The sequence below is a fragment of the Gobio gobio genome (assembly GCF_949357685.1).
Source record: "Gobio gobio genome assembly, chromosome: 2".
Lineage (NCBI taxonomy): Eukaryota > Metazoa > Chordata > Actinopteri > Cypriniformes > Gobionidae > Gobio > Gobio gobio.
Window position 1 is genome coordinate 76,137,536 of NC_137098.1, and position 25,310 is coordinate 76,162,845.

Here is a 25,310-nt window from a genome sequence, read left to right on the forward strand (position 1 = left end):
GTAATACAAACTGTACAAACCTAGGAAATATTATTTGTCCTGATCAAGCAGATTAATGTTTCTTTAAAGTTTGTAAGATTGATATTTGATGGAGAAATCTAATTTCCAACTCGCAGGACAAGAAGAAATTATAGATAACTGAAATCAATTTGGGTAAGGTTACTTTTACATGATTAAAGGTTCCGTTATAAGTTAATATTTTTGTGTACAACAAGCAAATCATATTCATAGACTCATGAATATTCACCCCATTTGAATTAATTATCCCCGAAACTCATTGTTGTTACAGATATGTCCCATATGTATAACCGGGTGTATCTCGGGAGTCGAGCCGAGTTGGAGCTCGTGCTTCCGGGCATGGAGGGGTCTCGTAGGGCCCACCGTCCCCAGCTCCCAGCTCGGCTTGGCTTTGGAGTTATGCCTGGTAAAAAGATGGGACTTTGACCGAGTGTATCTTGGAAAGCAAGCCGAGTTGGAGCTCCAGACTCCGGGCATGGGAAGGTACCTATGGGAGCCCCATAACCCCAGAGTATGCAGCTCCAACTCGGCCTGCTTCCCAATACATCCAGTCAGAGTTCCATCCTGGACCAAATGTGAGTCATCCCATCTGTGGTCCCACCAGGTACATTAATGCATTGTACACGGACTGGGTACAGGTGTACTTTACCATATGTGATGATATGTGATAATGTTTCCTAAAAATCAGACATAAAGTTTTCAGTGAATTCATCCGCTTCCAGCCACGGAATGCGCATTTGTCCCCTTTCGGCCTATTTTGCCCCATGTCCCAGGCTCCGAAATTCAAACGGCTACATTTCCGCAACCAAGCCGCCTACAGGCACCAAAGGAGGGTCAAAGGAGGGTCTCGGAAGGCCCTCTCCGACACCCTGGCCCGAGCTTCTAGGGCCCCCGCGGGCCGAGATACAGGGCCCAACAGGAAAGGGTGCTTTTTGGAAGGTCCTAGAGGCTCGGGACTCTGGGGTCCGAGAGTGCCCCTAGGGACCCCTCACCACCCCAGAGGACGAGCCACTGGGACACGTCCTTTTCGAGATATAGGCGGTTTTGTCCAAAAGTCTGCAGTATGTATGCAGTCCGTGTACGGATAAATTTTAGGCTAATAATGCACAATTAATAGCTGTAATGTGCATCACTGTGTTGTATTGTGTACATGAATGTGTGTATTTACACATATTTATATAGCTCAGTTAAATAACAGCGGGTGGATTCCTGTAAACTCTGGTGTTGGTGTTGGGTGGATTTCTGTTGTCACATTGTAAATATGAAATATGGCCTATTAATGGATTGTACGCTCACTGCATACAGGGACCCTTGATTTGGGAGAGATTAGGCAGTCAGGGGTCACTTTTGGCTATTTGTGAACAAGAGGAAGACTATGGTGAATAATAGGCAGTTAGGGGGCACTTTAGGCTACTCGTGGACAAAAGGATGAAGATTAGGCTGGAAGGGGACACTTTAGGCTACTCATGAACAAAAGGATGAATATTAGGCTGGAAGGGGACACTTTAGGCTACTCGTGGACAAAAGGATTAAGATTAGGCAGTCAGGGGGCACTTTAGGCTACTCGTGGACAAAAGGATGACAATTAGGCACTTTGTGAACAAGAGGAAGACTACGGTAAAGATTAGGCAGTCAGGTGTCAACCACGGGTCAGTGGGTCTTTTACCCCACCTTATCATGGTTTGGGGTAAAGTGTCCATTTAACAATGCACTCGATTGAGAAATGGGCGCCCATTTGGTGCAGCGAGCCCACAGAGTGCTGATCACTCACACCTGCACCACAACAGCACGGCAATCACTTCCAGCACAAAAGACACTCTATGACACTCAGTCTTTGTCCGGTCTCATTTGCATTAAAGGTCCCATGGCATGAAATTTTCATTTTATGAGGTATTTCAACATTAATATGAGTTCCCCTAGCCTGAATATTGTCCCCAAGTGGATAGAAATGTTGATCGGTGTAAAACCGAGTTCTGGCTGTCTTTCTCTGCCTTTGAGAAAATGACAGGCCAGACTAGCCAATCCTGAAGTCTCCTGGTTTGACGTCCAAGCAGGAATGGTTACCTCCCTTTCCTCCGCCCAGAGAATCTGGCACACCCATGCAAACGCTCCAGAGATCATTACTTGTGAACGAGTGAACACTGGCAGTTTCTCAGTGTTTGGATGTACAAATGAAAACAGAAGTCTTTCTTCAGTTCCTTCTGATCTGTGATCAGTGATTTCTTATGTGTAGCTAATTATTTATTATTCGTGCACACGCTGCGGCTTCTCTCCCGACAGAAAGGTGTTTTATATCTTGTGAGTCAGTGTTTTTGTACGTCCTCGTCGCGTCTATCTGTTCTTAAATGTGCATACAGTCTTTTCTGCACAACACCAGCAGAGTCACGTCTTTAGAGATAAACCTCACACACGCCGAAGCTCGGCCTTCAACATCCCCGACCCCCAGTACTGCATCTGGCCCACAGCGGAGGCACCAAACGCGGCGTGAGATTAAGCAGAAGGAGGGTAAGCGTGAGCATATCTGGGCTAGGCTAGCCAGCTTTCCCCACAATAAACTGGATTACATTCGATTACTGCTGTTGTGTCTTTGTTTGCGCTGTGTAACGTTACTCAATGCACGTCACTGACGCTTATCATATGATTGGAACATATCTAGAAATAATGCTATAAGTTACTCAACACTTACTAACTCGTTCATCTCGCTGTAATGGTACATTGCATGTGTTACAAAGTTGGTAGAATAATGATGAAGACGGACTCGGCGTGACTGGGACTCGTGTTTATTCAGAACTCTCAGATACAAACAATAAACTCGCGCTGACAGACAGCGCTCTCACAACTCAGTAGTTACTATAAATAACTTTGTAATCGCTCCGTCTCCGTGATGTCCGTTTCGCGAACGAATCATTCTTTTGAATCGGTTCTTTTTAGTGAACCGAACCAGTTCACCAAATCGGCCTGAATCGTTCTAAACGGTTCGCGTCTCGAGTCAGCGCTGATCCATAATTTACTAAAGTTACTAACTTTCTGACATGAGTTACAGCCCCTCCGACTAGAAATAAACTAATAACCTGAAGTATATGCTAGTAACTACAACAGTTCACCCTGAACTGAGACATGCTGAGAGAACTGATGAGAAGTGAACACAGGTCCATCCGTCTCTGGCAGACTCGTGCCTGCTCGTGCCTCGTTAAACCACGCCCCCTCCGCTCATTTAAAATGCAAAGATGTCAGCCAATCACAACAGTGGGCGTTTTTTACTGAAGTCTCACAGCAGACACGCCTCTTGAAGCAGGGCATTCAGCCACAGGGCAAACAGCAGTATAGAAAAAATGCCTTTTATTTCTAAATTATGACATTTTATGATGTAAAAATCATACTAACAATATAAGTACACCTCAGAAAACACTATAAAATAATAGAAAAATGCCATGCCATGGGACCTTTAAGACTTACCTGAATTCTTACCTCTAAGAACCTCTAAGTGTTGTCTCCAAGTCTCCCTCATTGCCTCCTCGTCTCCTGTGAAGTTCTCCTGAGTCCTCTCCGCTCCTGTCAGTCTCCAGTCTGTTTCCATCTGCAAGTATAAGGACATTATCACTCAGTCATCCACCTCAGTATCCTGGCACTTCCACGTTCACTCACCAGTTGATCTGCCGATACCTCATCTGGTTGTTCAATAAAAACATCCGTTCCCTGCTTTCTTTTCTCTGTCCCTTCTGTGTTGTAACAATATCTTAAAGTTATGATCACTGATCATGAGCAGGGTAGCAAAATCCCCATTGGTTCTTGCTGAAGCTCAAATGTGCTGCGTAACACGAGAATGAACCTCATTGGTTCTTTCTGAAGCTCAAACGTGCTGCGGTACTTGGCCTTGGTACTGTCTCTGTTGGCCACAGATTTATGCAAATAGATTTTACTTGGTTTAAGTTTGATAGAACAAAGGAGGGTCATCTTTATTGGTCAGCTCTGTCATTACATACCCTAGTTTTGAGATTAAGCGGGAATGAGAGAGACATGAGAGGTCTCCTTCCACATTTAGGCACCAGGGATTCATTTTATGAACAAAACAGCACTGCTATAAATGGTCAAAATAACTTTAAGTTTAATAATAGCACTTTATGTGATACAAATTTCTTTAAAGCAACTTCAGAGTTTGAGCATTTTCATGAATCCATAATTTCAATTTTCACATACAAATTTATGATGATCAACATTGAGGAGAATATACAAGTAATGTAATGTTTGTCTTTATTTTATTTTAATTGATTTATTTGTATTATATTGTAAAGCACTTTGGATCAACTACGGTTGTATTAAACTTTATATGTTCTATAAATAAGACTTGACTTGATGGCTTGAAGAACTGATCCAAAAGTTTTCCCGTCATCACTTCTTTCTTTGAGCACATTGAGCTGTAAATGAAAAGTTCATTACATTATAAAGACGTTGTTTCTATTTCATTTATAGTGTATTTTTAATTAATTGACATTAATTGACATTGTTCAGTTTTCCAGTATTTCTTGTATGAACACACTTACCTGGCGCAACTTCCTTCCGCATCACTTCCTGTTTGGGCAGTTGAGACCAGCGCAGCGTCACATTCGAAATCCCTCTTCCCGCCAGAGCAGATTCCAGCTGAAACAAGCACATCTCTTAAAACCTCTATGAATGCGCTCAGATTTCTGTGTGTTTCTCTCTCTCTCTCTCTCTCTCTCTCACCTGCGTCAGGAGCTGGGCTCTCGCTGCGGGATCAGACAGACTCGAGCTGGACTTCAGTTTGAGCTTCACAAACGTTTGCTTTAAACAAGGACCTGAAAGGGATAGTTCACCCAAAAATGAAAATGCTGTCATCATTTACTCACACTCAAGTTGTTTCAAACCTGCATGAATTTATTTCTTCTGCTGAACGCAAAGGAAGATATTTGGAAGAATGTTTGTAACCAAGCAGATCTTGGCAGCCATTGTGGGGAAATCTGTGCCGAGATCTGCTTGTGTCACACACAATGTAACTCTCTATCGTTTAGATCACTGGTTCTGATGGGTCATAGACAACAGATAACTGCATTTAATAATTTTGAAGGATCCTAAAATACATTGTTGTATCTTTTTTTTTGGCATCAAAGGCTGTGTGTCTATAATATCTACATTCAATCTATATACAGTGCCGCCGCTCCCACTATGCGCATCACGCGCTGCCCGTAGGGCACCAACTGCTCAGGCGGGCACCACAAGAAAATGCTCTCTCTACCCTCTAACCCCCTGCTAGTTAAAACATCACACTCTAACTTCATCTGGACAAACTCTGTATCATTAGACAGATTAAAGACTCCAGCTTCAATATTTGAACACTGTTTATAATAAAACTGGGTTGCAGTGTGTTACGATCCAAGCTCTACTATTAACAATATTATTATCTTGATTATTGATTATTATTGGGATTATTAATAGTCTTATTATGAGTAGTTTGCTTGGGTTCTGTTGTGTTATTTTTTGGTATTAATTTTGGTTTTCTTTTCTTCCGAGGGTAAGCTCCGCCCTTGAACACCTGCTGCCGATTTGGTAATGACGCTGAGAATTGAATATAGGACGGAGGGAGAGTAACCGTGTGGCTGGCTGATCGTGCTACTTCCATCTTATTCCAGTCGCCCGACCACTTTAGTCACTGAGTTTGTGAAGTGCTGAGCACCCTTGAGAAGTCATTTGATGTTTACCTAGCTCCATGCTGATGATGAGTTGCAACTGGAAGAGCTTGATGTGCGACCGTCTGGCTGGTAGCTGGAGCTGTGTGTTTGAGTATCTTTTTTCTGTGTTTCTTTTGTTGTTCGTTTTGTGTGTTTGTTATTTAGTTTGTTTATTTTGTTGGGGTTGGAAATCGTCCTCCCAGTTGCCTGATGCGACACCTGTGAGACGTAATAAATGATAAAAATGCTTTCTTTGGTCTTGCGTGTCCTTTTATGTTGCGTTCCCCTTTTCTAACGAGCACATTTAATGCGGGGTTCGTAACAAGTGACATTAATTTCTTAATTTATGTCAGGAGTGCATAATAGTCGATCTGTAATGAACAATATTTTGAATGGAATATAACACGCAAATTAATTCTCTCTCGTCTTCAGCGGTTACGTTGTGTACACACAGCTCGTAAATAACAGATTTCAGTTCAGCTCTTAGTTAAAAAGTGCACATATTTGGAGAAATATTGATTTATTATCACACGTTTGCAAAATATTTAATCATACAGAATACCATTTCTATTAATTTCTCACTGAATTATCCGATCTCCATAGAGCTGAAACATGTACAGAGCTCTCTCTGTCTCCTCTTCCTGATTTGTGTCAAATCCGAGTCATCATGCACTCATTCGTTCTCTCCTGCTGTCAATCATTTTACGTGCTCAATCCTGCCCTCTGCATGACGCTGTTCTGTGTTTACACTTCCTCATTCTGTCTGTGAAGAACGAACCAATTCTACATTTCTACGCATTAACTAAGAAGCTAATAAACACACAATAACTATGGTATAAGGTTTTTGTGTGATTTTTCATGTGATTTCGGCTATTTTATATCAATAATGGATGTTTACATTATAACTGCTAGCAGGTGTAGCGATTAGCTCCATATAACATGCTAAATATAACATGTTTTAACCATCACCATATTAATGAAATCTCATTATATCGCAACAGGAGGCTAATACACACACTTGATGGTGGTCTTAAGTGACATTTTGAGTGAATATGTATGTGGCGGAGGGGGCGTGGTTTCGCGAGGTCTGTAGTGGGAGAGAGAGAGTGGAGCCGAGCGGTGAGTAAGTAGGTCAAGTGCAGATGATGAACACCTGTGTCTGATTGCAGTAATTGTCGTGGAGACACTGCATATAAGCCGCTGCGGGGAGAGAGACGAGAGAGAGAGTTGGACTGGGACTGCGCACACGCCTGCTTACCAGAGGACACGAAGTGGAAACCGAGTGATTGATATGACGACGTTCTGAGTTTATTTGTTGTGTTTATGCGCCCACGTGCGCCTGTTGTGTTTGTATCTGAAAGTTTGAGTATTAAAGTCACAAGTCCCAGTCACGCCGACCCCGTCTTCTTCCTTCCTCCCCGATAAGACAATGAATCGAATTACAATGTAATTTTAATCTTTATATTGTGTTATGTAGCTTGATGCTAACTGTAGCTCTAATGCACCTGTTGGACCAGGAGCTTTGTCAATTTTGTTACAATAATTCACATAAGATTCCAAGGATGTTTTATTTATTTATTTACTTTTTAGAAAGACTTCAGATAATATGTGGATTACTGTGACATGCTGTAAAAATTTACCATTCTTGCTAGCATAAAGGCTATAATGACTTTTAATGAGGCTATAAAAAAACTAAAGAATAACGATTATAGTATAATGAGGATTAAGTCGCATACACTCAAAGGTGTAAAACGACCGTCGATTGAGGTCATTGTAGCATTAATTGAGCTATTCTCCTCGTCAGACATTAGACAAAAGACTGCAAATGGGTGTTTGGCCAACAACATATTTTGATAGCATTTTCTCTTAAAAATAAAAAAATCCTGACATGGTCTTAGAAAAGGTTTTATAAAATTCATAGTTTTGGACATAATAGCCTCAGATTTGAAATGAAGCATGACCACACTTGTGGCTTCACTTTAGTTGTGGTTAGAAGTTGTTATATTACATTCACATACTATATTTATACATTTAAAAATATATTATTAATATTTTTATTTTTTTATGTTTGAGCCTATATATCTCCATATTAATAACTGTCTGAGTAATTCTGAAAAGCTGTAAAATCTCAAGTGTTGGCTTTCTAGCAATATATTGGTCATGTGTCTATTCAGAATAACTTGTGAGCAGCAGCCTTTTTATTATGGGTATGTAAAAATTCCCCACTTGCCAAAATGGGGGCTGACAGACAAGGAGTTAAAGAGACTTAAAATTATACTTAATGATGCCTCTGATAGATGTTTTACCATCTCATAACAAATATAATCTTTTCCTGCTGAAGTTTGTTTAACCCCTGCAAGCGCTTTCTTCAGCTCATACAGAGTAAACTCTGAATCCAAAGTACATCCAGATGGTCCTTTTTCTTCCAATAGTTGAGGGTTCTTACTCTCATAGGATATGTTCCCTATACCGCCTCATTTCATCTGACAAATATTAACTACTATGCACTTTAGTAAATGTTTCTGCTAGTACATCCGCTTTTTCGCTGTCTGATACTACTAGTTTGTCATTATATACCAAGACAGGAATGCTGCTATTTCTTTGCTTTCCTCCCATTTTCCTTATCATATTCCAAACATGAATTCATTAATTTCAATATCTTCCCCAATATTGTTGCAAAATTCCCTCCAATAATTTCTCTTAGATGACAGTAAAATACAGGTTCACTTGCCGTGAGGATGAACATAGTTTAGTGTTGACCACATGTGTTTTATTGACTGCTGAGAGCATGTATAATCAATAATAAATTGACACATTTCAACATAGTTTTTTTGATCAGACCTTCTCCATAGACCTCCACCTCACACAGACTGAGAACCCTTGAATCTCCAGGAATGATCAGATTCACATATCGACCCTCCATATCGTTACAAGCATAGGTAGACGAAACACCAGCTGGAATACTAGAAATCACAGCACATCTACAGAGAGACAGAGAAAACTTCATTTAGACTTTATTCTTTCTGTACTTGTGTTTTCAGCCTTGAGGAATCAGGGATTTCTATGGATATTAAGCCACTGAAAGAGGGTCTCACACAGAATTGTTGTTGCCATTGTTCTCCAAAGAATTTCCAATGCGAATCTCTGCTCCATTTATTCGTTCTGGACAGCAGTCTAGTCTGTTAGTGACAACCACTTTACTAACTCTGTAAATATGACCCAGATCCAGCCTCCACCATGGGTTAGTCTGATAATTGGTTAACGAGCACACTAACGATGGATGTGGGAAAAACCCTGGATTGAAATCAATGGCCTTGTCAGCAATCCAGCTGGGATAGGTTGATGACTGTGTGACGCTTCTTCCTATTGCCAAATTACCTGTAAAATAACAGTATCAAGAAATATTTTATTTAACCAATATTTACTTCATTTTAGGAATGCACTTCTACCAGATCTGTCAGTTTCTAGACTAGAACTACACTCTATAACTATATTAAAACCACTTGAATGGAATGAGTCAAAGTCAAAAGTCAAATTCCCCTGTTAAAGGGTTTAGACCAGGTTGTTATGAATTACCTGGATAAACCACATAGACTTTCACCTCACAGAGAGTAAGAATCTTAGAAGTTCCAGGAATAACCACAAATATATATCGTCCCTCCATCCTATTACACGAGTAGCTGTAGGAAGCTCCTGCTGGGATACTAGAAATTACAGCACATCTAGAGAGAGACAATAGTGTGAGTTAATTATTATGACTCTTCACTTATCATCTTTTCTCTAAATGAAAACTGTATATTATATGGTTTTATATTTTCCCCAACTTATATACCATGTTATGTTTTATACTATCTATCCCTGGGAAGGCATCCAGGAGGCATCCAAAATAGATGCCCGAGCCCAGCCACCCTGCGGAGAAAGATCATTTCGGCCGACTGTATCCGGGATCTTGTACTGTTGGTCATGACCCAGTAGGAACCCCTTACAGCCTTACAGCTCAGCTCCTTCTTCATCACGACAGACCGGTACATCGCCCGCATTACTGCAGAAGCTGCACTGATCCGTCTGTCAATTTCCCGTTCCATCCTTCCCTCACTCGTGAACAAGACCCCAAGATACTTGAACTCCTTCACTTGAGGCACGAATTCTCCCACCAACCTGAAGCGGGCAAGCCACACTTTTCCATCTGAGAACCATGGCCTCGGATTTGGAGGTGCTGATTCTCATCCCATCCGCTTCACACTCGGCTGCAAACCGCCCCAGTGCACACTGAACATCCTGGTCTGAAGAGGCCAACATGACAACTTCATCCACAAAAAGCAGTGACAAAGTTACCCCTTTATTCCCTAAATAGTACATATTGTTCTCTCATACCTACACGTATGTACTTTATAGTTACACTATAATTACTGAAAGTAACGCTGTAAATTAGTTTTACTTACGCAGTACTTTCCAGGGCTGTAATCTAAAGTGTTACCAATTACTCTTATTGTCCACTTCCTTTTAGTAAATTACAGCGTTAGTGTAGTCCAATTCACAAACTAATGACACTTATGAGTCAACAGTTTCCAACAGTTTCAGTGCTGCGGGTTCACTGATGGTCCTTGTGTAATGCGGAGAACTGTAGGTCAGGCAGTGATTGATCCACAGGATTCTTTGTAGACTGAAGGTTACAATGGCAAGAGTCAAGCAGGTCAGGCATTGATTTCTGGAGCTGATGTCTCAGCAGGAGTAGTTGGTCTGCTTGAAGGTCAGTGCGGGTGAAGGTTTACTCAGAAGAGTATAACCTTGGTCATGCTATTGTTCCTTCCCTCGTCAGGTCAGAAACTCATAAGGGTGTGTTTGCTTGGGAAAGGTTGTATTCCTTCTAATTGGGGAGGGGATTACTAATACCCGCCTTCCTACTGTAGTGTTGTGATTGGGTAGTAGCCTTTCAAGTGTCCGCCCATCACATCCCACCTTTCCATCCTGTAGAGCTTGCTGCATTGTCCCAAAATACACAGTTGAACCGTGGAAATGCTTTATTTATTTTCCAAACCTTTCTCAGAGTCCTAGTGGCAGTGTTCTGAACTCGTAGAGTCCAAACTTGATGCAAATTGTTTGAGATATCACCCAGATGTCCATTTCTCTGTCAGTGGGTGAGATTACATTGGCTCTTATTCCAGGTGCAGTTTCTACTGTGTGTACACAGTTCCCTGGATGAATAAAAAGACGTATATGACATGTTCCTTACAGTTTCCTGTCCATTTTGTGGTTTCAAGCCAATGTGTTTATAGATATTTTATTTTATTTATTCTTACTGTGTTCTAGACAGAACTGGTTTAGTGTCCCTACACGGTCCATGGTCATTCACACCTTCAGAACAATTGTCACCTCTGACAATCCTGATCAAAACGGTCACTTGTTTTTGGTATTCTTTGTTGAGGGTCTTATCACACCCTTTTGTCTTCAAAGGGATTCTTGTTGTGAACTGGGACCTCTAGTGATGTGATTTGATTAGATTGAATCCTTGTAGGGAAACTGGTTTGCCACCAACTTTGACAATAAAGCCAACAAACAAAACATACAATTAACAGACAGATAAATTAAGATACTATTAAAACCAGTAAAAGAGCCAGTGAGACATGATAAAATTTTACAATTTAAAAGTACAGAATGCAATAAATAAATAAAATTTAATAGTGTTCATTGAAATATCTGACCACTGCTGGGACAAAATACCCTCTCATCCGCTCACTAGAGCACTGAGGCATTATCAATCGCTCACTGAAAGAGCTTCTAAGTCATTTAAAAAGGTTGTGTAGTGGATGGCTTTCAAAAAGCTTATCCTCTTCTCCACAGTGACCTCAAGTAAGTCTGGAGTAAGACCAATAACCGAGTCAGCCCTCTTGATCAGTTTATTTATCCTATTTTTGTCCTCAACAGGCTGATGTTGAATGATCTAAGTTTTCTCAAAAAGAAAAGTCTTGACTGGGCCTTCTTCATTAGGACATTAGTATTATCTTTCCAATTAAATTTTTCATTCAAGTGGACGCCTAAGAATTTATATGACTGTACAATTCCGATCAACTGACCATTAATTGTGACAGGAAGGACCTTCTCTTTTTTCTTTCTAAAATCGATCACAAGTTCTTTAGTCTTCTCTACATTCAGTTTTGAAAAGTTAGACTCACACCAGCTGGAAAAAGACTATAAGCTCTATAAGCAAGATCATCGTCCTGATTAAGTAGACCTACTAAGGCAGTATCATCAGAGAATTGCAAGGAGTCCTGAAAAGCAGACACCTGCCTAGTCAGGTGATCCAGTACAACCCTATCAAAACACTTCATAATGTGTGAAGTCAGAGCTATAGGTCTCAGGTTAGCAAGGTTGTTGGACACCTTAGCTTTTTTGGCAATAGGGACGAGGCAAAATGTTTTCCACATAACTGGGATCTTAGCAGAAGATAGAGACAAAGAAAACAATGAATGAAGGATGGAGCAGAGCTGGTCAGCACACACTTTTATGGTGCATGGATGAACACCATCAGGGCCTGCTGCCTTATTAGATTTAATACGCCTTAACTGCTGACAAACCTCTTCAAAGTTAAGATTCATTTGGGCTACAATCCTCAGAGCTGCTCTAAGATTGGAAAGAACATTCTCATGTAGAGACGAAAAATCGAATTCATCAAACCTTGCAAAACTAGCATTGGCATCATTAACCTGTATACCCAATTTACATAAACTGGGATTACTGGTCCCATATCCAGTAATAGACTTCACACCATTCCATAGACATTTACATTTACATTTATGCATTTAGCAGACGCTTTTATCCAAAGCGACTTACAACTTGGGGGAACAATAAGCGATTGGTCGTGAAGAGTCGAGTGAGCGCAACAAGTGCCTGAAATACTTGGTCCGTGTACATTTCTCAGTGTAGCACAGGTTAGAGTAGGGAGGGAAAGAGGAGGAAAAGAGGAAAGGAAATTTTTTTTTTTTTTTTTTTTTTTAGGAGGTTAAGTGCTCACGGAAGAGATGAGTTTTTAGTTGACTTTTGAATGTTGTCAATGAATCCGCATTTCGGATGGCGGTGGGCAGATCGTTCCACCAGCTGGGAACGTTGAATGAAAATGTTCTGGAGAGGGATTTTTTGCCTCTCTGTGATGGTACCACAAGCCTTCGCTCCTTAGCTGAACGAAGGCTTCTGGTGGGGGTGTGGCGACATAGAATCGAGTCAAAGTATGCAGGAGCTGAGCGCGTGGTGGCTCTGTAGGCAAGCGTCAGCGACTTAAACTTGATGCGAGCAGCGAGTGGTAGCCAGTGCAGAGAGATGAAGAGTGGTGTGACGTGGGTCCTTTTGGGCTCGTTGAAGACCAGACGTGCCGCTGCATTCTGGATCATTCGAAGTGTTTGGATCGCACAAGAGGGGAGTCCAGCCAGAAGCGCATTGCAGTAGTCAAGTCTAGAAATAACCAGGGCCTGGACAAGAAGCTGTGTTGCGTGTTCTGTTAGGAACGGTCTGATCTTCCTGATGTTGTAGAGCGCAAACCTGCAAGAGCGAGCTGTCTTAGCAATGTGATCTCTGAAGGACAACTGGTCATCAAATGTAACTCCAAGATTTCTGAGTGATTTTGAAGGGGAGATCAGGGATGCACCTAGCTGGATGGTGAACTCATGTTGCATAGTGGGACTGGCGGGAAAGATGAGGAACTCAGTCTTTGCCAGGTTGAGCTGTAGGTGATTTTTACTCATCCATGCAGAGATGTCAGCCAGACAGCCGGAGATTCGTGCAGCTACTGTGGGGTCGTCTGGTTGGAATGAAAGGTAGAGCTGAGTGTCATCGGCATAGCAGTGATATGAGAAGCCATGTGCCTGTATGATGGGACCTAATGAAGTAGTGTAAATGGAGAAAAGGAGAGGTCCAAGCACTGAGCCCTGAGGAACCCCCGTGGTCAGTTGATGCGCTCGGGATTCCTCTCCTCTCCAGGCAACCTTGAAGGACCTACCTGTGAGATAAGATTCAAACCAATGGAGCGGAGTCCCTGTGATGCCCAGTGATGAGAGGGTGGACAGAAGGATTTGATGATTTACCGTGTCAAAGGCAGCAGATAGATCAAGGAGCACAAGGACTGATGATTTGGACTCAGCTTTAGCTATCCGCAGGGCTTCGGTGACCGACAGTAATGAGGTCTCTGTGGAGTGGCCCCTTTTGAAACCGGATTGGTTCGAGTCCAGCTGGTTATTCTGTGAGAGGAAGGATGAAACCTGGTTGAAAACAACTCGTTCAAGAGTTTTTGCTATGAATGGCAGGAGAGAGACAGGTCTGTAGTTATCTATGAGTGATGCGTTTAAAGTGGGTTTCTTAAGCAGTGGAGTTACCCGAGCCTGCTTGAAAGTGGTAGGGAAGGTGCCAGTGCAGAGCGATGTGTTGATGATGTGTGTGAGTGCAGGAAGGAGAGTAGGAGAGATGGCTTGAAGGAGGTGTGAGGGAATGGGATCGAGAGGACAGGTGGTAGGATGGCTGGAGAGGAGAAGTTTAGATACTTCGGCCTCAGTGAGTGTGGAAAATGAGGAGAGAGTATGTTCGGTCGTGGAAGTGGCTGATCTAAAATCCACAGTGTGTGGGGGTGAGAACTGATTGCTGATAGTTGTTGTTTTGTTTGTGAAGAATTGTGCAAAGTCGTCTGGAGATAGGGAGGTGGTGGGGGGTGGTGGAGGAGGACAGAGCAGAGAGTTGAAGGTTCTGAATAATGTGCGTGAGTTTGTGGTGCTGCTGATTTTGTTTTGGAAATAAGAATATTTAGCTGCATGAACTTCATTCGAGAAGGATGAGAGCAAAGACTGATACTTAGCTAGATCTGATGGGTGATTTGATTTATGCCATTTCCTCTCTGCTGCCCTGAGTGTTGTCCGATGTTCACGAATAACATCAGATAACCAAGGGTTAGAGGGAGTAGCTCGTGCTGGCCTAAAAGTAAGAGGGCAGATATTGTCTAGACATGAAGTTAAGGTGGAGCATAGAGTGTCCGTTGCAGTGTTAACATAGCCCTCTTGTCTTGGTACAGGACATATTTCCTTCAACCATTTCCTTATATTTTTGTTTGCCCTGTCTGATAATGACTTTCAGCTCTCTTTGAGCATCTTTAATCCTATCTTTATCACAACTATAAAAAGCAGCTTTCTTCTTATTAATAGCAGCTTTAACTTCTCTGGTAACCCATGGTTTTTTATTGGGAAATATTTTGATTTGTTTACTAGTAATTAAATACTCAACACAGTAATTGATATAACAAGTCACTTTGTCACAGATACTGTCCAGATCACTGTCTCCATTAAATATCACATTCCAATCTGTGCACTCAAAACAACCCCCTTAATGTTTCACAGGCATCCTCTGACCAGATGCGCACAGTCTTTGACGTAGTCGACTGTTTCCGTATCACCGGTGAATATTTGGACATCAACACAGGCGGACTGGCCATCTGGCATACCGGGCACTTTCCCGGTGGGCCGACGTGCTTTTTGGGCCGACCGCAGAAGTTTTTTTTTTTTTTGTTGGCCCATGAACAGCTAGATTGGCAGCCCAATGTTTTTTCAATTGATACTGGGCTGCTGGCCCAAAACACTTTAGTCAAAAATATCACATAAACTAGTTTTTTTTTCCTTCTGACAGACGCGGCCCATGAAACACGTAGCTCAGCGGCCCATTGGTTTTCTTGATTGACACTGGACTGGCCCAATCATATCTTTGAACAGCACCATCTATGGGATTTCTGTCTGCATGCAGTATCAGTGTGATCATGGAGAGGAAACGCAAAGGAGGTGCAGAGAAGCTGCGTGAGAAAAAAAAAACAGGCTCTTCAGGCAGACGCTGCAAAATGTGTCAAATTGACACAAATGTTTTTGCCAGCAGCAGGACCTTCACCAGCTCCCGTGGCTGATGAAAGTGGTGGTGGTGTTAGTGTAGGTGTCGAGGAGACTCAAGAGGAGAGGGACAGAGATGAAGGAGTGAGGGTAGAACCTGCGGTAAGCCTTGATAAAAATGAGCCAAAAACAACTGGTGGACTGTGGACAAACTGTCGATGATAACACTACAACGATAATGTTACAAGCACGCCAGGCTCCACCCCCTCACTACCACAACGATCCCAATCACCTGAGTACTGAGCACACACACGTGCACGTCATCACCACAATAATCACCATCTGCACTTAAGCCCCACGCTCACACTCAGTCACTGTCCGGTATCGTTTGCACATGACCCTACATGCTTGCTTCCTCGGACTCACCTGATAACTTACCTGATCTCATACGAACCCTGAGTGTCTCCTCGTCTCATCCTGTCTCCTGGTCCTCGTCTCCTTCGATCCATTGTTCCTGTGTTCAAGTTTCCAAGACGTATCGTATTACCAACATATCCAGCATTACCAGCTACTATCACTCTGACTCTCACCGCACCTGCTCACTTCCTGGTTCAGTAATAAACTCTGCTTTCACTTGCCTTTGTTCTCCGTGTCACCTCTGTTTGTAACAGAATACCGGACCAACACAGCGCACCAGGATGAGCACCCCGGATCCATTCCAAGAGCTCGTCGACGCCGTTCGGCGAGCTCTTCCCACCAGCGCACCTGCACCTTCACCGGCGAGCACTTCCGGGATCCACACAACCACTTCTTCGCCCCCCGAGTACGCCAGTCCCATGGCCAGACCGGCGGCCTTCTCTGGTTCGGCGGAGGATTGCAACGGATTCCTTCTGCAATGTTCGCTGGTCCTGGAGATGCAGCCGCGCTTGTACCCTAACGATCGCACTAAGGTAGCGTTCATCACATCTCAACTCTCCGGTAAAGCGCTCCGTTGGGCGGAATCCATGTGGTCCACAGACAGTCCAGTGATCCAGACCCTGTCAGGGTTCCTGTCTCACTTTAAGGAGGTCTTTGGGAAACCATCATGGGATTCGTCGATCGGAGAACAGTTATATCATCTGAAACAAGGTACCTCCACAGTTAATGAGTATGCTCTACAGTTTCGAACCCTCGCTGCTGCTAGTGGATGGAACGAGCAGTCCTTGATTACATTACGACTTACCGACAGGGTCTGGATCCTCGGGTGCGGCTGCATCTCGCTGCATACGAGGATACCATCGGGCTAGAACGCTTCATCCAACTCTCCATCCGCTTCGCCTCTCGTATGCAGTCGTGCATAGAAGAGCACCAGGGCCAGTCGTCATTTTTCCTCCGCCGACCAGGTGATGTCAGCACTCCAGAACCCAACCCCGAGCCCATGCAACTGGAGAACACCCGACTGACATCAGCTGAACGGCAGAGACGGCTGACCCAGAATCTCTGTCTCTACTGCGGTCTACCTGGGCATTACATCTCGGAATGCCCAGTCCGTCCTCCTCGACCCATGGTGAGTGCAATCATTCCTTCACTCTCTAAAATGAAGCCACTCACCACAACTGTGAACCTTACTGCTGCTGGAATTTCCCTTTCAGTTACTGCCCTCCTCGATTCTGGGTCAGCCGGGAACTTCATCTCGGGAACCCTCTGCCATCAGCTCAAGCTCCGCACGTCTGCAACTATGACGACCTACCAAGTCCAGTCGGTAACGGGCAGACCACTCAGTCGGAGGCAGGTTAGTCGCTCCGTGGGTCCCATCGGAGTGCAAGTTGGAATCCTCCACATGGAGTGACTACACCTGCTGGTTCTGGAGGAATCCACCGCTGACATCATCTTAGGGCGCCTGTGGTTAGAGCAGCACAACCCAGTCATCTCCTGGAAGACAGGAGAGGTCCTGAAGTGGGGCGACAGCTGCTTCCCGGACTGCTTCCCATCTCCACCGATTCGTCCCTCTCCGCGTCCCCAAGATCTCCCTGTCTGTGCCACGTCCATCAAGAGTCCGGTAGAGAGACGATCGGTGGATGTCCCCTCCTGTTACGCCCCCTTCAGAGACGTCTTCTGTCCCCAACGGGCCTCCAAGCTGCCTCCCCATCGGCCATGGGACTGCGCCATCGATCTGCTGCCAGGTGAACCAGTGCCCAGGGGGAAAATCTATCCCCTTTCTCTTCCAGAGGAGAAGGCCATGGAGGAGTACATCAAGGAGGCGCTGGAGCAAGGCTACATCCGTCTATCCACCTCCCCTGCTGCTTCGAGCTTCTTCTTCGTGGCAAAGATCCTTGTATCGACTACCGGTCATTAAACAAAATTACAGTTAAGTTCCGTTACCCCCTTCCTCTCGTCTCAGCTGCCCTGGAACATCTCCGTGGTGCCACTATGTTCACGAAGTTGGACCTCCGTAGCGCCTACAACCTCATCCGGATACGTGAGGGGGACGAGTGGAAGACCGCCTTTGTCACGCCCACTGGTCACTACGAGTATCTAGTGATGCCATATGGACTCGCCAACGCCCCCTCCGTATTCCAGGACTTCATCCACGAGGTGCTCCGGGAGTGTCTCCACAGGTTCGTGCTGGTATACATAGATGACATCTTGATCTACTCCCGGAGCATGCCCGACCATCGCCGTCACGTTGCGGAGGTCCTACAACGCCTGAGGAACTACCAGCTCTACCTCAAGGCAGAGGAGTGCTCATTCCACCAGCCCTCTGTGCAGTTCCTCGGGTACAACATAGATCACAGTGGCATCCGGATGGATGAGAGGAAGGTGGAAGCCATCCGGTCTTGGCAAACTCCCACTTCCGTGAAGGTACTACAACGTTTCCTGGGTTTCACAAATTTCTATCGACGCTTCATTCAAAACTACAGCTCCATCGCCAGTCCCCTCACCAGCCTGCTCCGCAACAAGCCCAAGTCTCTGTCATTGGACCCCATCCGCCAACCAAGCCTTCCAGACCCTGAAGGACACCTTCACGAAAACTCCCCTCCTGGTCCATCCTGATCCCGAGATTCCCTTTGTCGTGGAGGTGGATGCCTCTACCACCGGGGTGGGTGGGGTCCTTTCTCAGCAGCAGGGGAACCCCAGCCGTCTCCATCCATGTGCCTTCTTCTCCCGCAAGCTCAGCCCGGCGGAGGTTAACTATGACATCGGCAACCGAGAGCTCCTTGCCATCAAGCTCGCACTAGAGGAGTGGAGGCACTGGCTAGAGGGCTCCAAACATCCGTTCCTGGTCCTGATTGACCATAAGAACCTGGGGTATCTCCGAGAGGCAAGACGACTCAACCCCCAACAGGCTCGCTGGGCACTCTTCTTCACGAGGTTCGACTTCCACATTTCCTACCGGCCAGGGGCCAAGAACATCAAGGCGGATGCCCTTTCCCGCATCCACGGCCCAGAGGAACGTTCCGAGGAAGAAGAGGAACCCATTCTCCCCACGAAGCACTTCCTCAGTCCCATCACATGGTCAGAAGAGACCCTGCCCTCTACCAATGCCTCCACCAACGTGCCGCCGGGCTGTCCTCCGGGCTTGCAATACATCACTCGAGCACAACGCATCCCTCTGATTCACTCCTCACATACATCACTGGGCACTGGTCACCCTGGGGTCAATGAAACCCTCTCGCTGCTACGCCAGCGCTTCTGGTGGCCACACATGCCAGCTGATGTCAGAAGGTACGTGCGGGGATGCCGGGAATGCGCCATGGCCAAAAGCCCTCGACACCTGCCAGCTGGGAAACTCCTGCCTCTGCCCATTCCCAACCGTCTGTGGTCACACCTAGGGGTGGACTTCATCACAGACCTGCCCAATTCGACTCGTAGTGGTCGATCACTTCTCAAAGTCCTGCCGGCTGCTCCCACTACGAGGACTTCCCACAGCCCTAGAGACCGCAGAAGCCATGTTTAACCACGTCTTCTGGTATTATGGCATTCCCGAAGATATCGTATCTGACAGAGGTCCTCAATTCATTTCTAAGGTATGGAAGGCCTTCTTCGCACTCCTAGGTGTGACCGTCAGCCTCACGTCCGGATACCATCCTCAGACGAACGGGCAGATGGAAAGAAAGATCCAGGAGATTGGCCGTTTCCTCCGTACCTTCTGTCACGGCCACCAGGACTCCTGGAACCAGTTCCTAGGATGGGCCGAGTACGCACAGAACTCACTTCGACAACCCACCACCGGCCTGACACCTTTCCAGTGCGTACTCGGCTATCAAACGCCCCTCTTCCCCTGGTCTGGGGAGCCCTCCGATGTCCCTGCGGTTGACTACTGGTTCCGGGAGAGTGAGAGGGTCTGGGACTCAGCTCATCACCAACTACAACGGGCACTCTGCAGACGCAGGTGGACAGCCGACCTTCACTGCTCCGATGCTCCGACGTTCCAGGTGGGGCAGAAGGTCTGGCTGTCCACCCGGGACATCAGACTGCGTCTGCAGTGCAAAAAGTTGAGTCCCAGGTTCATTGGCCCCTTCGAGATCCTGCAGCAGATCAATCCGGTGACGTATAAGCTCCAACTACCCCCTCAGTACCGGATTCACCCCACTTTCCACGTGTCTCTCCTGAAACCTCACTACCCCTCTGTTTCTGTTTCCTCAGAGCCTGGCGTTACTCCGGAGCCTCCCCCTCCACTTCTCGTGGACGACGGCGCAGCGTATCAGGTCCAGGACATCTTGGACTCCCGGCGTCGTGGTGGTCAACTACAGTACCTGGTAGACTGGGAGGGGTACGGCCCTGAAGAAAGATCGTGGGTACCCAGGCATGACATCCTTGATCCGAATCTACTAGAGACATTCCACGCTACCCGCCCTGATCGACCGGCACTGCGGGGTAGAGGTCGACCACTCAGGAGATGGCCGTGGAGGGGGGGGTAATGTTACAAGCACGCCAGGCTCCACCCCCTCACTACCACAACGATCCCAATCACCTGTGTACTGAGCACACACACCTGCACGTCATCACCACAGTAGTCACCATCTGCACTTAAGCCCCACGCTCACACTCAGTCACTGTCCGGTATCGTTTGCACATGACCCTACATGCTTGCTTCCTCGGACTCACCTGATAACTTACCTGATCTCCTACGAACCCTGAGTGTCTCCTCGTCTCGTCCTGTCTCCTGGTCCTCGTCTCCTTCGATCCATTGTTCCTGTGTTCAAGATTCCAAGACGTATCGTATTACCAACATATCCAGCATTACCAGCAACTATCACTCTGACTCTCACCGCACCTGCTCACTTCCTGGTTCAGTAATAAACTCTGCTTTCACTTGCCTTTGTTCTCCGTGTCACCTCTGTTTGTCACAAATAAAAGAATTAGGCATGCTATACACTGTATGATTGCAGTTTGGCTAAGTGTGCGGGAGTAGAAAGACATAACGTCAGTGTTAAAAAGGTCGGAGCAGCTAGTTAAAGGTCCCATTCCGCATGATCCCATTGTTCAAACTTTAGTTAGTGTGTAATGTTGCTGTTAGAGCATAAATAATACCTGTAAAATTATAAAGCTCAAAGTTCAATGCCAAGCGAGATATTTTATTTAACAGAAGTTCCCTTTCAAAGCCTACAGCGAACGGCTGGCTTGGACTACATCCTGGTACTTCCTGCTATAATTACGTCAGTAGAGCAGTAGAACAGACTAACCTCCGCCCACAAAGAAACGCGAAAAAGGGGGCGCGGTCTTGTTGCTGTCCCACGTGGAGAAGCGGACGGTCGCGTGGAGAAAAGGAACTGTTGCGTTGAGTGTGTTTATCGCCATGTCGTCGAGACGCTGTTATTTTCATCCAGGAGTCAAATCACCTTTGTTTGGCTTTCCCAGGGACGCTGTAGAGATTATTGAACGCATTCATCTCTACGTTAAGAGGCGTGATCTTTCCAACATGCGCTAAGCTGCTGTCGAATCACAACACAGGAACTGCTGGCACGTGCGCTAAGCTGCGGTCGAATTACAACACGGTAAGCGCTGGCACAATCAGAACTCGTTACGTATTTCTGAAGGAGGGACTTTATAGAACAAGGAAATCACCAGCCGTTTTTAGGACAGTGGAAACAGCGGTACACAGATAAGTACATTGTGTGAAAAATACTGTGTTTTTTTACACGCGAAACATGAACACATGTTATATTGCACACTGTAAACACAATCAAAGCTTCAAAAAAACACGAAGAACGGGACCTTTAACAAGAATCAGTTGACCTTTAAGCTAGTTCTTTTACATATTCCCGGCTAAGTAAAATAATTGTTTTAATATATTATGTTGATGATCCGTTGTATTATTGTGAAAACGTTGCACATCATGCAAACTTTGAGAATTAATGAGAATTGTAGGCTAACTTTTCTATCTGCATTGGCAGACAAAAACCCACGAAAGGCCTCTTCAAATTAAAACACAGGGCCTCTTCAATCATGAAATTATATAATTATATATTTTTATTATATATATATATATATATATATATATATATATATATATATATATATATATATATATATATATATATATATATATATATATATATATATATATATATATATATATATATACTACCGGTCAAAAGTTTTAGAACGGTAAGATTTTTTTATGTTTTTAAAGAAGTGTCTTCTGCTCACCAAGGCTGCATTTATGTTATTAGAAATAAAAAAAGCTGTAATGTGCAATATTATTAAAATAAAACCTTTTACAATGTAATTTATTCCTGATATGCAAAGCTGAATTTTGAGCACCATTACTCCAGTCTTTAGTCACATGATCCTTCAGAAATCATTCTAATATGATGATTTACTGCTCAAGAAACATTTATGATTATTATCAATGTTGAAACCGTTCGGTCAAATTTTTTTATTTTAGGATTCTTTGATGAATAGAAAGTTCAAAAGAACAGCATTTATTTGAAATATAAAGCTTTTGCAACATTATAAATGTCTATACTGTCACTTGACCAATTTAATGCATCCCTGGTAAATAAATGTATTCATTAATGTTATAATAATGTTACTACTAAACATTTTTAGAATGTTTTCAAAAGAATGTTATCCTAACTTTTAAAAGAACATTCTGGGAACAAAAATAAAACTACCCGCTGAAAACGTTATAAGAACGTTAGGCAATAATGTTATAAGAATGTTACTACTAAACATTTTTAGAATGTTTTCAAAAGAATGTTATCCTAACTTTTAAAAGAACATTCTGGGAACAAAAATAAAAATACCCGCTGAAAACGTTTATAGAACAATGCATGGTAATGTTCTCAGAACATTCTTATAACAAAAAGATTCTAGCTGGGAGGACGGGTGGTATTTGTGATCTTATGTGGTGAAGGCCGGTCTGGGCCAAAATGCCAGGCCCGATTTTTGTTCCCAGTCCATCCCTGGACATCAAGGTTATCAGGTTATGGTCGGAATTACCCAACTGAGGAAGCAATTTTGCAACATAGCCATCCTTAACACTCGTATAAAACAAGTCAATAGTTTTGTCACCCCCTCGTAGGACACATCACCATTTGTTTAAGAGACGGTAAAGTGGTGGAGAGAGAGCACTGATTTAAGTCCCCGTTTAAGATAACCAGTGCATCAGGAGCACTGTAAGTCATGCTTGATTCTTGAAATTGTCTCAGTGGCACACTTCCCATTACCCAATGGAGGAATATATGCCACCATGACAATGACATGGGAAAACTCCCTGGGTAGATAGTAAGGTCGGCAGCTCACTGCATTGAGCTCAATGTTAGGGTCACAGACTCTCTCTGTTGAGTATGACACCACCGGTCATTCACCTACAAACAGACACCTCCACCTTGCTTCTTACCCGTGCTTGCTTGATCTCTGTCCCCCCTGTGAGGTGTGAAGCCTTCCATCTCCACATATGAATCAGGTATCCTGTCTGACAGCCATGTCTCAGAAAAGCTGATTAAACTGGTCTGCCGGAACATGCGATCAAACTTCAAACAAGCTGTCAACTCGCCCCCGCCTTGTTGACAAGGGAACAGACATTCCCCATAATAACCGAGGGTAGAACAGGTTTATATCCCCGCCAACGGTTTCTGACCCGGACACCTCCTCTGTGCCTCTCTTTCTTCCTTTGGCCCTGGTCTTGATTTCTGACATATCAGCGTCAGGATCCAATAAACTTGGTGCAAAAACCCACAGCTGAAGAAGCTAATTTCAAGCCCGGCTCTCTCAACACCTGGAATGTTTGTGCGGCATTCCAAACAATCAATGTCCACAGCCACAGAAGGCAAACAAAGGTACGATTGTTAAGTGTAGCCATAATCATGTCATCAGGGATTGATCATGCTAATAATCCAGAATTAAAAAACTTCCAAAAAAAACTTAAAATAAACAGATTAGACACAAACGTTCCAACGCACATCCAACTTTGCCATCATGCCATTAATTTGTTCAAAAATACGAGAGGCCAGTTTGAATAATTCTGATGGATCTTTCATTGAACTGAATCGACATCTGAAAACACATACTGAAAAGCAAGTTATCTTTATTTACATTTACATCCGTATCGAATTGAAGAACGTTTTATGTTGCTGTCAAAAGTGTTTCAAAGAAGTATCTTATGCTCACAGAGGCTGCATGTGTTTAATCAAATACAACAAAAACAGTAAAATTGCTAAATATTACTACAATTTCAAGTCAACTGTTTTCAGTGTGAATATATTGTAAAATGTATATATATATATATATATATATATATATATATATATATATATATATATATATATATATATATATATATATATATATATATATATATATATATATATATATATATATTTATTTATATGAATACATTAATACTCCAGTCTTCAGTGTCACATGATCATTCAGAAATCATTCAAATACTATAATAATGCTTTAATTTAATAATAAATGTAATAGATGCAAATAAATGCTGTTCATTTTAACTTTCTTTTCAAATAATCTTGAAAAAGTATCATAATTTCCACAAATATATTCAACATTGATAATAATCATAATTTTTTTCTTGAGCAGCAAATATTAAAATGATTTCTGAAGGATCGTGTGACACTGAAGACTGGAATAATGATGCTGAAAATTCAGCTTTGATCACAGGAATAAATTACACTTCATTATATATTCACACGGAAAACAGAGATAAAAAAAACAGTTTGCTGAAGTCTCTGATTCATATCAACAGGATGTTCTGTATAACTGGTCAGAGTTATCACCAGTGAACAGTGGAGGCAAACAGTGAACTGGTTCTAAAGATGCTTAATAAAAAATTTAAAAGTTACCGGCCAACTGGACAGAAACTCTGTAAATAAAAATATATCAGAGAGACTCACATGGGGTTGCTGGAAACATCTGAAGAAACGTTTCCGACCCGAATCTCTGCCCCGTTTATCCTCTCGCTGCAGCAGTCTGGTCTGTTAGTGATGGCCACTCTGTTCACGCTGAACACCTTCTGCAGATCCAGCTTCCACCACGGGTTGGTTTCATATACCTGTGTATGCGTGCAGGTGGAGGGATTCATATCCAGAGCTTTTCGGGGATACCAGTCGTAATATGGTGTTGACTGGCTGGCTGTGCCCCATCCTGCTGCATCCACTGGAATATGTTCAAGGGAAGAAACAATGTTAATTGTGACAAATTCTATACAAATGAAACTTACTTGACTTACAGGTTTAGAGGCTTTTACATATACATATAATCCTTAACTGTAACAAACACAATGACAACATCATCAAACAAACAGGAAAAATAG

The 25,310-nt window shown here is 43.7% G+C and overlaps 1 protein-coding gene across 1 annotated transcript in view; it reads right to left on the reverse strand.

The window, feature by feature from the left end:
* Nucleotides 1-1,693: 1,693 nt before the first annotated feature.
* The window catches only part of LOC307118773 (uncharacterized protein), a gene marked incomplete at both ends in the record, with an annotated part of 36,267 nt that continues 12,650 nt past the window's right edge, over nt 1,694-25,310 (reverse strand). The window contains 9 exons of the mRNA XM_079804552.1: nt 1,694-1,791; nt 3,487-3,595; nt 3,664-3,737; nt 4,560-4,656; nt 4,741-4,832; nt 8,544-8,683; nt 8,798-9,080; nt 9,279-9,424; nt 24,892-25,153. Coding sequence (XP_079660678.1) covers nt 1,694-1,791; nt 3,487-3,595; nt 3,664-3,737; nt 4,560-4,656; nt 4,741-4,832; nt 8,544-8,683; nt 8,798-9,080; nt 9,279-9,424; nt 24,892-25,153 — 1,301 coding nt within the window. The remainder of the gene's footprint in view (nt 1,792-3,486; nt 3,596-3,663; nt 3,738-4,559; nt 4,657-4,740; nt 4,833-8,543; nt 8,684-8,797; nt 9,081-9,278; nt 9,425-24,891; nt 25,154-25,310) is intronic.